The sequence below is a fragment of the Lagopus muta genome, chromosome 27 (assembly GCF_023343835.1).
Source record: "Lagopus muta isolate bLagMut1 chromosome 27, bLagMut1 primary, whole genome shotgun sequence".
NCBI lineage: Eukaryota > Metazoa > Chordata > Aves > Galliformes > Phasianidae > Lagopus > Lagopus muta.
Window position 1 is genome coordinate 150,995 of NC_064459.1, and position 13,808 is coordinate 164,802.

General features: G+C 57.8%; 1 protein-coding gene across 1 annotated transcript; it reads left to right on the plus strand.

Moving 5' to 3' along the window:
* The first annotated feature begins 757 nt into the window (after positions 1-757).
* On the plus strand, positions 758-8,093 carry LOC125685209 (coiled-coil domain-containing protein 81-like). Its single transcript, XM_048928102.1, has 12 exons — positions 758-2,636; positions 3,110-3,171; positions 3,720-3,870; positions 4,113-4,369; positions 4,707-4,777; positions 5,181-5,260; positions 5,383-5,491; positions 5,853-5,973; positions 6,525-6,662; positions 6,961-7,103; positions 7,312-7,437; positions 7,543-8,093. The coding sequence occupies exons 1-12, from the start codon at positions 2,558-2,560 to the stop codon at positions 7,661-7,663; spliced, it is 1,458 nt and encodes a 485-aa protein (XP_048784059.1). The 5' UTR covers positions 758-2,557; the 3' UTR covers positions 7,664-8,093.
* Positions 8,094-13,808: the final 5,715 nt, after the last annotated feature.

A 13,808-nucleotide genomic window follows, 5' to 3' on the forward strand; every position in this document is an offset into this window, starting at 1 on the left:
AAAGTGAGGGAGCGACCCCGCGGATCGAGACGCGATCGAGCCCGGCACGCAGTCAGGCGGGCGCCCTCGGTTCTCGCTCGGCTCGAATGGTCGTCAGCGCTATGCTGAGCTGCTGCCCTGCAGGTGGAGGACTCGACTGCCATTTTCCCGAGAAGACAGCCGGCGGCGCTGGCGCTGACCAATGAGAGGGAGGCCGGGGGCGGGGTGGTGCTGGTGCTGACCAATGAGTGGGAAGCCGGGGGGGGGGCGGGTCGGGGGGGGCGGGTCGGCGCGGGCGGTGACCAATGAGAGGGAGGCCGTGCCGTGCCGTGCCGTGCCGATGGCAGCCGGCGCAGCCTGCGTGCTGCCTTTCCCCGCGGCTGAAGCGGCCGCTTCTGAAGGCGGGGCGCCCGCGTGCGCTGCGGCAGACCGAAGTGGAGTCGGAGGGGCCCGGCCGGCACAGTCCGGGCCTGCAAGCCACGGCGCGGCCGGGCGAGGCTCCGAGCTGGCGAGCCTCTGCCCGGAGGGACCGCATCCAGCACGGCAGGCGTAGGCTGGTTAGCGTGCGAGGCCGGGACAGCTCGCAGGCTGCGGCACCGAGGCGGGCACAGCAAGTCCCAGCGCCGGTGACATCAGCCGGGCTGCTGGAACCTGCGTGCTGTCGCGCTGCGTTTCCATGCCGACGGCGGCCCCCCCCCCCCCCCCCCCCGAGGAGCCGAGGGCAGCTTTCTGCCGTGTTTGTTACCCGATGAAGCCCGTTGCGGGGGGGCTGGGCAGACAGCCTTGCCACAGAGGCCCGTGCTGCAGCAGGATTGACAGCACGACTCTTTCGGTTCGGGAAGAAAACCAAGAGGAGAAAGAGGGCACTGGCTTTTCCCCTGGACTGTGCCATCAATTGGTTTATTCCGTGCTAGAAAAGCTGGAGCTGCTTGCAGCGGCTCTGGACGCCTCACCCGTGGGATGGATGCATTGCTGATGGATGCAACTTCCCTGTGGCTGGGAGAGGTTCTCCAGATCCTCATTGCAAACGGGCTCCCCAGTGACTGCAGCTCTGTGTGATGGTTAAATACTGGGGCGATTGGTGATGTACCTTCCTTCATCGCTGCGCTCACGTGGCAAGGAGCAGGCCCACTGCCTTGCTTACTGCCTTTACTGCTAGCTTCTCCTTTGGCTACAGACGCTGCCAGTATTATTGTTTCTACTATTTTGTCGTAGGCAGTAAAATAAGCCTATCTCAAAGATGTTGGTGTCTTTGTTCTCCCTGTTGAGCCCATCGAGTGGCACAACAGCATCAGCACATGATGGGCACGTAACTTGGACATCAGCAACATGACTTGAAAGGACAGCATCAGGAACGTCTCCTTTGGAGAGAGACTGAGAGGTTTGGGCTTGTTGAGCCTGGAGAACAGAAGGCTCTGGGGAGACCACATGGCTGCCTTTCAGCACACGGGGCCTCACAGATCACCCAGTTCCAACCCCCTGCTGCAGCCAACAGCGAGATCAGGCTCCCGGTCAGGTTGCCCAGGGTGCCATCCAGCCTGGACCTGAACACCCCTCAGGACGGGGTACGCACAGCGTCTGGGCAGCCTGTGCCAGCAGCTCACCAGCTTCTAAGTGAAAAAATTTCCCTGGACGGGTTTATTTTTCTGATGTGTGTGGGTGAGGTTTCTTTGCTCTGAAGTGCCTGCAACTCACAGAACTTGGTAGAAAAGCATTTCTGGAACTTGGAAACCCTGCTCGAATGGCAACAGAGCATCTTCAAAGGCACCAGGTGTGCCTGTGTATGCCGGAGGATGACGGGAATCCTTCTGCAGCCTCTCTTGCCAGCGTCTGTTGCCTCCACGGCACCTGCTGGCATCTCGTCTGCCTGCAGATACCGCAATGTAACACTCAGGCTATGGGAGAGTTGGCACCGTGCAACATTCGTGTGGGCTCCAGCAGAAAGAGTGCCGTGTGATGCATGGCAGGCACGGTGCAGGGCTGACCGCCTCTCCCGCTCACCACCCAGCCTCTGTTGAGCTGAATTCAGCCTGTGTGACACGTGGCAGGTTCTTGTGCCATTTGCCGAGTAAACCACGACAACTGTCGATAATGATATTTCAAGCTCGTGAGGTGTGTGTGCCTGAGAATGCACAGGGTTTTGTTTATTTAGCAGACGTGAAACAACTTCTCTTAATAAACCATTACAGTTAGGCTTGCGTTCTTTCATAAAATAATTTAGTAAGTTAACTGGAACTCCTCCTGGAAGAGGAACTCCCCTCCTCTACCGGTGACCTAACAGAGCTCCAGGTGACACGGGCTGATGTCACAATGCCATTTGCTGCCTCACAAGCAGATCTTCCCCGGGGCAGCAGCAGGGCCGGCACTTCCCTGCAGGGCCTGGGTGCTGCTGCAGCACTGCTCAGGGGCTCTGTCCTTCTGCGGCCAGGAGTCGATTCCGGGGCAGCCAGGCTGCTCTGGGTGACCCTCACTGACGCGTGGAGGAGCAGGGGCGCTTTGCAGAGAATTGTTGGTTGGTCGAGGAGCCTTGTTGGTGGAGGGCATCCTTAGTTCTGAGCTGAGGCTGTCGGCAAGCCACATGGAAGGCTGCTGGACTGTGAGCGTCAGCTTGGAGCTGGCCTCCGCGTTCCCAACGCTGCTGGAACTCTCTACTGAAGGTAAGGCTTTCCAGACCCCCTTCCCTAGGCATCGCACGGGGCTGTTAGCTGTTAGTCCAAAGCTGCAGCTCCTGCCCTCTGTGCTTGGGTGGATGTGGCTGGGAGCCGCTGCAAGAGCCCCGCCAAAGGGTCCCGCTGGGCTCTGAGGACCACGTGGCAGCCAGGTCCTGAGACTAGAGCTGCCCAGAGCCCCTGGGTTCTGTGATAGGGCAATCCAAGGACAGGTTTCCCTGGGAGAGGGTGTTTCTGTAGAGTCCAGCTCTGGGAGGAAAGACATCCCGTGTCCCAGAGGCTTCCTATGTCCCCATTTCCCCTTGGGGCTCTGAATAAGGCTGAAATCGGAGCAAAGCCCAGCTCCGTAGCCATGGTGGTGTTTTTCTGCGTGTGCCTGTATCGATCGCTGTCTGTGTGAGGAGCTTGCCAAGAGGTTGTGAAGAGGCTGGCCTGGAGCCTGACATTTCTTTCCTTTGCAGAGATTGTGGCAGTCTGGGACGCTGTGTCTGAGTACATCCTGGAACAGATGAAGCTGGACAAGGTGGGCTGGTGTCCTGGTGGCCCTCTCCCTGGAGAAGGGTTCAGTGCTGCCAGGAGCCTGGGCTCCGCAGAGCAATCCCTCCCTGAGCACCACAGCAGCACGATGAGCCCAAGCCGGGTGCCCAGAGCGGCTTGTTGGCCAACTGGGAGGGAAACCCGTGGCCAGAGCTGCCCTGAGCAAATGTTTGGCACACACAGGGGCTTCGCTCTGCCCTGCGGTCAGAACGGGGAGAGCAAAGGGAGAAATGGGTGGGGGGTTTTCTCGCTGTGCCAAGGATAATCCGTGGCAATCAGTCCTAGGCTTAAGCCCTGTGCTGTCAATACCTGGGCTCTTCTCTAGCCAAGGGATGTTGGGAAATACTGTGCAGAGGTGACTGTATAGCAGGGACTACAGATGTTTTCCAAAGCTTTCCAGAGAGACCTATCTCACCCCCCTGTCCATCAGGAGTGGGGAGTGGGGAGAGCAGTGACCCCACGCTCCTGATGTTCGTGGCTTTTGCCGCCCCTAAAGTACACGCTCGTCAGCCTTTCTGTCTTTTCCCTGTGCAGGGAGTCCTGGTTCCGGGACTTGGGTTCTTTGCTGGGGTCCAAGAGCAATTCCACAGCAAAGAGGGGCTTTCAGTCCGAAGACCCGTCTTCGAACTGAACATCGGGGCGCTGTGGCTGCCAGACCTCCAGTCTCCCAACGACATCATCCCTGGTAAGAAGGCAGCAGCCACCTTCCCCTTCCCGCCCCACGTCCGGCCGGCTGTGTTCTCCCTGCTCTTTGGAAACGGCCAGGAGCAGCAGAGAAGTGTCTGCAAAGCTCGGGGTGCAGCATGAGTTCCTCCAGGAGGAACCACAGCCCAAGAGCTGTTTCTCCAAAGGACCTTTTCTGTGGGATTTGGTTATGAATGCTGCATGTGCTGACTGTGGCAGTGAGAATGTGCCTTCTCCTTGCAGACGATGTCAAGATTGAGCCGCTCAACTACCAGCAGCTCTCGCGAGCCTCCGGCGTCCCGCTGCACTTGGTGCTGCGCTGCGTGCGGGAGAGCGTGCTCCTGTACTGTCACCTCCTGAGGAACAAGACGCCCGTCCCGTTCGTGTTCCAGAACCTCGGCGTTATGACCTGCCAGGACAACTTCCTCTGCATGAAGTTCTTCTGCAGCTGCGTTGAAATGCTGGAGAGCAATGCCCCCGTCCTCGCACTGATCCACACCGTAAGTTGAGGAGGTTGTGAGGTGCGCCGTCGGATCACCGCTGGCCAGCCTGGACGTGGCAGGCCAGTCAAAGGCCTTTCCCCACGCTTGCCCCCACGGCTTTCTCCACGGCAAAGAGATTTCCTGGATCTCTGCCCCTGCCTGGCAGTGCTCTTGCACGGCCTCACTATTTTGCCATCCTGCTCCTTCAGAGCAGAACAAAGCTCTGATGTCCACAGATGAGGCTTTGGTGGAGAGTAGCTTTCTCTTGGCATGGAAGCCAGGCTTGCTTCCTGTAAACAAGAGCCATGAAGAAATGTCCTTGGCAAGCTTCCAGCAGATCTGTGTCCCTTTGCAGAGACTCTGGATGGAAGATCCTGCTGACTTCGGGCCAGAGACCGCCGCCCGTGGGATCCGCGTGTTCCCAAAGTGAGTGCGTTTCCTCTGCAGCTCTTAGCTGGCCAGCAGACAGGCTTCCTTCCCACCTCCTCCTCTGGGACATGCCCTGCTGGGTCTCTGTCCTCAGCATCCAGTTGGGGAGAAATCCTGGAAAGTCTGGCTCCTGGTTAACTACTGCTGCTTTTCGGCTGTGTGTGTCTTCTCCCAGAGTGATGGGGGATCGCGGTTGTGTTACTGGTGCCCAAGCTGTCCCGATTCCCCTCAGAGGGAACAGACTGCACATGCAGAGGAATTTAGGCTACGTGTGCTGGTTTGGCATGGCCAGGAAGGAAAAGGGTGCCATGCTTTGCATAGCACAGAGATAAATACCGCCGACCAGCTACGTGGGGTAGGAGGTCATCCTTCTTCAAGGGTTGTCACTCTCTGTTTCCAGGTTTCAGCTCACTGTGGAAAAGAGCAGAGCAGAGGCTGCTGCAGACAAGAAATCCGCAATAGAGCGGAAGATGAGTAGAGGTGAGGGAACGGGTCCCAGCTGTGGGGAGGGGGGCCCTGTCCCGTGCCGGGTGACCGGATCCAGGTTCACGTGCCGTGCCTGTGGGGCTGCTCTGAAGAACTTCTTTCTCTCTTGGTTCCAGGGGTCTCTGCCGGCAAGCTGCTGCCGAGGCGGAATACACTTACCCCCACCATGCTGCAGCGCGAGCCAGGCTCAAGGCAGCAAGAGTTGGCGAAGGAGCCTCCTACCAGGTGAGGGCCTTGGGTGAAAAGAAGGAGATGCGTGCGCTCGTGTAGGAGCGGCCTCCCCTTCGGAGCTGCCAGCTCTCGGCACCCAGAAAGGCTCCTGACACACGTGTGTCCTGGGGGGGCCGTTCTCCCCAGGGACAGCAAGCGCACAGCACGATCACCCGAGGCAGACACACCAGCTTCATGTTCTACCCTGGTCCCCGGTCCCTGGGGGAGCTGAGTGCTGATCCGTATTGACGGCAGAAGCTCTTCTCCCTTACGGGGTCTCTCCGCGTTGTGCCAGAGCCCTTCTTTATTGTTGTGGGAGCACGGGGAGACCAAGGTGCCCCGGGCTCCTGCAGACTCCTCTTGTGTCTGTTTGCAGTGCGCTCCCGCCATGTGCAGGCAGCTTCCGCAGGACAAAGAAAGGAGGACAGAAGGAAGCATCTACTGCACAGACCAGTGCTGCACTCCCTGCCACCGAGGAATCTAAGAGAGTGCTGCAGGTACTGGCTCTGCCTTGCTGCAGGGACTGTGCTGCTTGAGATTGCACCAATGACAGAACGGTAGAATCATAGAAAAGTTTGGCTTGGAAGGGACTGTTCTGATCACCTGGTTCCAATCCCCTGCTGCAGGCAGGGACCTGTCTTTAGACCAGGTTGCTCTAAGCCCGACCCAGCCTGGCCTTGAGTGCTTCCACGGGGACGGAAGCAAAAGCCTCTGTGTGTGCAGTGATCTGGAGCACAGCCACCAGGGTGCCATCATTTCACATTTCTGTCCACTCCTTCAGCTCCTCTTCGATAGATGGAGGGTGCTGCACACCTTCCCTGTCTCTTCTCACCTCCTGGCCTGCCACCTGCCACAGCACACACAGGGGCCATGAGAGAGGAATACGGCCTCTGTTTGCCACGAGTTGTGGATCCCTGGCTTTGGGGCCCCTAGTCCTTCAGGGGCAAAGCAGTGCTGACAGGCCGGCAGAGGAGAGGAGCAGGAGCAGGGAGCTGAAGGAAGGCCCCAGGGGCAGAGGCTGATCCTGTATGCTGCTGTGTCTCTGCAGGAGCTCCAGGAAGTGTCTGCGCTGTGGAAAGAAGCAGACCACACATGGCCTGTGCACCAGCAGCAAATAGAGCAAACACAGGCAGAAATGGCAGCATGGGAAGGCTGGAGCGCAGGGAAGGACCAGTGTCCGCCCCAGGTACCGTCAGGGATCGACCCTGCTGGCAACAGCCGCTGAGCCAGGGTGTGAGCTCAGCAGGGCGCAGGGGGTGGGAGCGGGACGGGCGCCGCACAGCATGGCAGGGGCTGGCCCGCTTCTCCCGGGAGGAGAGCTTGGCACGGCCCCGCAGGGAGAAGGGAAGGGCGGCGGGAGCCGTAGGCCGGCAGGGCCGAGTCTCCTGCTTGCCGGGGCCTGCTGCAGGGCCCTTGGCAGAGGGCCTCTGGGGAACAGCCCCGTGCTCTCAGCCGCTTTGCTGACAGCGTCTCCTCTTTGGCAGCTGGTGACCAGGGAGAGCGTGCGTGTTCCGCATCCTCCAGCCCAGCCCAGGAGACAGCAAGTGGGAAGGAGATGGAGGAAGGACGTGGATCCTGTGCCAGGAAGTAAAATGGGGACGGTGACCAAGCTGGCACTGCATGCTGAGTGAGTGTGTGTGAGCTCTGCCGGCTGCCTGAGGCTCTCGGGCGGCTGTGTCTGCAGCTTGGGGACAGGCACAGCCCGGGCCAAAAACTGCTGGCGGGGTGCAAGGCTGGGGACACATGGGGGGCAGCAGGGGGTGCGGGGCCGGGTGAGGGCAGAGGCAGGGGCGGCTCAGCAGAGCCCGAGGGATGACTTTCTCCTCCTGTTGCAGCCTCCTTTCCCCGCGAGCGGCTCAGGTGCTCCAGAAGTTGGAGCCGCACCTCCGTCAGCAAGAGGCTTTTGCCAGCACCGCAGAAAGAAACCGGCAGAAGCTGGAGCTGAAGCAGCAGCTCACCAGGTGAGCTCCATAGGCAGCAGATCCTGAGAGCCGGGCTGGAGCCCAGCCTTGCCTTGCCTTGCCTGCGCTCAGCCCTAACGCTCCGTGCTCTTCTCGCCTCCCTAGGGCTCGATGCTCGCACCGCTCCAGAGAGAAAGGTGCAGCCAACGGTGGTGACCGCGGTGGAGCTGTCGGCAAGGGGGCTGGGAAGCCGTCCAGATTTCCACCTGTGAATGGAAGATCGTAGAATCAAAGACTGGTGGGATGGCGTGGGTGGAAAAGGACCTTGAAGATCGTCTGGTTTCAACCCCCCTGCTGTGTGCGGGGTTGCCCACCAGCAGACCGGGCTGCCCAGAGCCGCATCCAGCCTGGCCTTGAATGCCTCCAGGGGCATCCACCACCTCTCGGCCAGCTGTTCCAGCACGTCACCACCCTCCTTGTGAAGAACTCCTGCTAACATCGAACCAGATTATCCCCCCTTTCACAGTTAAAACCACTCCCCCTTATCCCACTACTATCCAGCCTCGTCACGGCTGTTCCCCCTCCAGTTTACATCCTCCCTTCAAGAATTGGAAGGCCACAATGAGGTCTGCCCAGAGCCTTCTCCTCACCAAGCTAAACAAGCCCGGTTTTCTCCACCTTTCTTCACAGGAGAGGTGCTCCAGCCCTCTGATCATCTCAGTGGCCCTCCTCTTGATCCAAGAGCTCTGCATCTTTCTTGTACCGGGGACCTCAGTTTTGGATGCAGTATTCCCAATAAAAATGAATTGGCTTTATTTCCACTCAGTCTGCTGGTGTCGTGTCTGTCGCCATCAACTGACGTGAGGAAGCTGGAGCCGTGCTTTGAGAGAGCAGTTTGGGTGGCAACGAGAGCCGCTGCCAAGGCCCGGCAGGACCATGCTCTGCAAGAGCGGGTGCCCAGAATGGCAGCTGTGCACATTTCCTGTGCAGAAGTCGTGTGTCCCCTTGTATCCCCACAGTTCCCTCCCAGCAACAGAAATACTGTGGCAGAATTCTCTTGCGCCCAGCACCCAGACTCTGCTGGGCTGAATTCAGCCCGTGTGACACGTGACAAATTCTTGCGCCAGGGAAGGGAAGGGGACAGGAGGGAGATGGTGTAATGGAAGGGAAGAGAAGGGAAAGGGGGGAAGACACCACAAGGGAAGGGAAGGGGACTGGGGGGAAGCACAGCAAGGGAGGGGAAGGGAAGGAAACTGGGAGGAGATGCTACAAGGTAACGGAAGGGGATTGTTGAGGACTGCTTGATAAACAAGGCCACCTTCAGAGCATCAAGGACATGATAAGGGTGTGAAGGAATTTGACTTAGCAACTGGTTGCAAGTTGTGCTGTACGAGAAGGCCCTTGTGGGAAGTAGGCGTAGCAGGGAACTTGGCATTGTCATGGTTACAGGTTGACAGACAGGAGTAACAGTCTGTTGCTCTACCATAAAGTGTTGGACTTAGTTGCTAACTTGTGTCATCTCTAAGATCCCACAGTCCTGCTCCTGCAGGGGATGGGAAGGGGACCAACAAGAAATGCTGCAGTGGAAGGGAAGGGAATGGCAAAGGGGGGAGAGGAGGGGAGGGGAGGGGAGGGGAGGGGAGGGGAGGGGAGGGGAGGGGAGGGGAGGGGAGGGGAGGGGAGGGGAGGGGAGGGGAGGGGAGGGGAGGGGAGGGGAGGGGAGGGGAGGGGAGGGGAGGGGAGGGGAAGACAATAAAAATGGGGAGACTTTCTTCCCCCACAAGGGAAGAAAAAAAGAAGGCAATGGGATCGGGGGGAGATGGTAGAAGGGAAGGGAAGGGGAATATGCCAGAAAGGAAGGGAAAGAAAAGGGACCAGGGGAGATGACACATAGAATCATAGAATCCCAAGGTTGGAACCTGCAAGATCATCCTGTGCAACCGCCCTCCCATCACCACTGCTACCACCAGCACTAAACCACATCTTGCTGCTCCTCATCCAGACTCCTGTTGAACGCTGCCAGGACGGCGACTCCACCACCTCCCTGGCAGCCGTTCCATGCCTGACTGCTGTCGAGAGAAAAAGCTTTTCCTCATCTAACCCAAACCTCCTCTGCTACAACTTGCGGCCGTTTCCTCGGGTCCCGGTTGTCGCCTGGGAGAAGAGGCCAAACCCCTCCTCACCTCAACCTCCCTTCAGGAAGCTGTGGGGTGCAGTGAGGTCTCCCCTGAGCCTGCTCTTCTCCACACTGAACAACCCCAGCTCCCTCAGCTGCACCATTCTTGATATTCTTGACATTTTCATCTTGGTCTTGTTGAACCTCAACAAAATCCATCTGTGCTGGGCATTCATGGTTCTCCATTGGCACTCTGGAGATCACTCCTCTTGGAATTTCTTGTGAGCCTACAACACTGGTGTTGGAAATATCCAAATAGTTTTCCAGGACAGTATCTCTGATAAAGCAGATTTTATTTGCAATTGCAATGGCGGGTCTCCTGCAAGGTGGAGCGCACCCAGAAAACAGCGTTACATCTTCTAATCCCTACTGCCCAATGCTGATCTCTTTCTCCTCTGGTTCCTCATTGGCTGAGTACTGCAGGTTCACACTCTTTTAGTTCACTTTTTTGATCAACTATTTCTAAGGATAAGTTACAGAATACAAATACACTGTGTTCTACTTCTTCAAACCAATTGCCCTTTTTAATATCTAATGCAGAAACAACATTCCATTCCCACACTGGTGAGCACTTTCCAATTATCTCTGATTATCTTTTTCAATGTGACAATCTTACTAGCCTAACTTATCCATATAGTCACTGATCATCCAATACTTTATGACATCTGCATGCTTATTGATCATTCAAACTGCAGTGCACTTACAGAATGTAAGGCCCGGCACACAGCACGTCCCGGCTCGCCGTGCCCCGGAGGTTCTCCTGGCTTCGGTTCCCAGCGCTGCACCCCAGCAAAGAAGGATGCTATGGGGGACCATGTCAAAGGCCTTACTGAAGACCAGATAGATGACACCAGTGACTCTTCCCCTGTCCATTGATGCAGTGACACCATCATAAAAAACCACTAGTTCTCTGCTACATGGGTCAACACAGTGGACTTTAGAACTTGCACTGCATGTCCAAGATGAGTTTTTAAAGCTCTGTTGGCAGGCAATGGAAGTAGCCACTCTTCACAAGAAAATGCAGCTGTTGTTTGGGTTGCTGAGATGGACCAAGGGATTACTAAAAGATGTTTTGTTGAGCAGAAGCTGGATTTTGCATTCCTTGGCAAGTTCCACAGGCAGCATGATTTAAGAAGAAGCATTTGAAATCTCCTGGAATTAAAATGTCTTAGGGAAGATCCTAGAGGTGAACTAGGAGTTCAGGTCCAGGAATCCTGCCCTCTACATGCATGATGGCTAACTGATGCTTCCATGGAAAACTTACAAGATTAATGCGAGGTGTTGGATTGAATGACATTCTGAAGAAAACAACTCCATCCCTAAAACATAGCATAGGAAGTTCTGCAAAAATGTGCATAAGAATTTCTTTATGCTGAGGGTAACGGAGCACTGGAACAGGCTGCCCAGGGAGGTGGTGGAGTCCCCTTTTCTGGAGATATTCAGAACATGCCTGGACACCTAGTTGTGCGACCTGCTGTGGGGAACCTGCTTTGGCAGGGGGTTGGACTTGATCTCTGGGGGTCCCTTCCAACCCCTACAATTCTGTGATTCTGTGAAAGTATTACTTCCTTCAGCCCTCGTCTGCCTGACAGCTCTACAAGGCGCAGAGCTCAGCTGCACGAGCAAACAGCGCAGTCTGGTGCACCAGCTGGGAAACACACTTCATTCCTGAGCCAAACAGCTGGCAGACCAAGTGCCTGCACCAGGAGCAGCACTGTCCTGTTAGCCCACATCCAACCCAGAAAACAAAAGACGCTGTTCTACAGCCAGAACAGAAACTGAGGTTTAAACTGCAGTGTGCTCACACAAAGCAGTACTGCTCTCATTGCTGCTCACATGGCAGCAGAGGAACCCCGGTCTGCCTGACAGCTCTGCATTCTGCAGAACAAAGCTGCATCAGCAAATAAAACGCTACCGGGTGCAAACGTCGAGACACGGATCTCTTGTCCCTAGAGGGAATGCACTCAGCTCTGAGCAGCACCACTTACACACAGACTTCTGTCTCAATGCTGCCATTAGCTGTCACAGTTGGCCTCTCTAATGCTTCCACCGTGGTTAGTGGACATCCCCTGCAGCACTACAGCCACTCAGAAGTAACACTCAACATTCATTCCTCCATCCTTCATGGCAGAGGACTGCAGAAACCCACTTTTGCGTGGCAGTGAGGACGGCCCGTCCCCATCGCGTCCCTCTGTGCGCTGCCAGGCGCTGCCGGATCTCTGGCAGCCTGCTGGCTGCTGCTCCCGAACGGGGGGAACCGCGCTGCGCTGCTTCTGAGGAGAGAAAGGAAGAAACGTCGGTGGGGATGGGCAGCCAAGGTTTGCAGAGAGGTTCCTGATCGTACCAGAGGTGGGGTATCAGAGTGCTGAAACATTATTTATCACTAAGGGAAAATACGGCCTGAGCCATGCCCATGCCATTAGCCCAGGCTGTCAGAAGTGAGCACAGAACCCAACCGGTTATTCAGAAAGGACCAGTAGGTCTCCCCCTGCTCCACCCCTTCCCCTTGAGAATGAGAAAAAGGAAGAAAAACGTCGCAAACACCCGGCCATACCTTTCCCCTCACAGAGCAGGAATTGGAGCCGCGGTCGTCTCTGTGCTGAGACATGGCAGCTGAAGTCTCAGAGGAAGCCCAAGTTCAGATGGCTCTCCCACAGGAACTTCTCCTGCTCCTGGAAGAAGCTGGCTTCACTGTTCCTAAGAGTGCCTCAATCCCCGAGTTCTCCTTTTGGACAGGAATTTTGTAGGAAGTATCAACAAGTGAAAAGTCGAGGCGGGGCCTGGCAGCAATTTACCAGGGGAGTAATGGCATTTCATCATCCTTACCGAAACATGGGATGGACTCTCAACAAGAACCCATTTCCCCTGGAAACAACCATGCTGAGAGGCACTGCTGGAGCTGGGAACTCCTCCCCAGCCCAGCTTTCCTGCTGAGACACCCCCCGGCAACCAGCCAGCACCAAGTAAAGATCAGTATGGCCTCATCGCTGTCAATGGAGTCCCAGGGGAACTAATAGGAAGCAGTAGGGATGCCCATCTGTATGCCTCAGGGCTGGTGTTCACAGGGCTGATGCATTTCACAAGGATGCACTCATCTCCCGCATCGTGATCACTGGCAAAATTATCCAACAACACTGACCCAAGCTGGGGGCTCAGTGGTGACACACAGGGAAACCTGCTGAGCTGCAGCCTGAGCCTCCGGTCCCGCTGCTGGGCACCGCCGGGCGCAGCCTGGCTCCGTCCTCTTTGCATCTCCCCGCAGGGACCGATGGCCGTGCCGGGATCTCCCTGAGCCTCCTGTTCTGCAGGCTGAGCCGCCCCAGCTCTGCCAGAATCCCACGCCAAGCATTCCCCAGGTTGTGCTGACTGAGAAGGGCAGGGGACTGAGGAGCGGAGGGATGGGGCTGCTGGGGGCAGCACTGGGACACGGCCCTCTGTGCCACCCTGCAGGTGGGCACTGGGCTCTGGGGGGGTTTAGTGCTGCGTGAATGACTGCAAGCGGAGGCGTAGGAAAGTGAATATAAAACCTTTAATAATTTAATGCAATGTAACCTAATTGAACATCGTGTCAGATAATGGAGCAGTCCGAGATGACGTCGGTGGACAGCCCGGGTTTGGAGGGGCAGCGCTGGGGCCGGTGCCGGTGCCCCTGCAGCACCGCCGCTGCTCTCTGTGCCGCAGGGGCCGGCGAGGAGCCCGGGACTGCAGGGAGCCTCATTTGCGGGCCGTGGCTGCGCCTCAGCTGCGCCTTCTTTGCGGGCCGCTTTCCGCAGCCGCTCCCGCTGAGGCTGAGCCCGGCCGGCCTCGCCTAGCGCCGCCGTTTATGCCGCGGAGCGTCGTGGCCCGGGGGCAGCTTCCTCTTCCCGGCCGGGACGCTGTCCTTGCGCTGCTCGCGCCCTCTGCTCCTGCCTTTCCTGGCGCTGCGGGCGGGCGCCGGGCACTCGGCCGGCTCGGTGCCACGCTGGCGGCGGCTGTCCGGCACGCGGCAGGAGGTGCAGCCGGGCGGCAGCGCCAGGCGGGCGAGAAGCACCCGGGGCTGCCTCTGCTTCGCCTCCTCCATCAGCCGTGCGGTCTGGGCCGAAGGAGGCACGCGAGCATCCAGGGGGGTCGGCAGCGCCAGGCGGCTGAGAAGCACCCGGGGCTGCCTCTGCCGCGCCCTCCTCCATCAGGTGCCCGCGGAGCCGCGACTCAGAGGATGCCGGCTGCCCTGAGAACGGCTCCCCGAGGGGCCCGGCGACAGCCTGCGCCTCTCTGC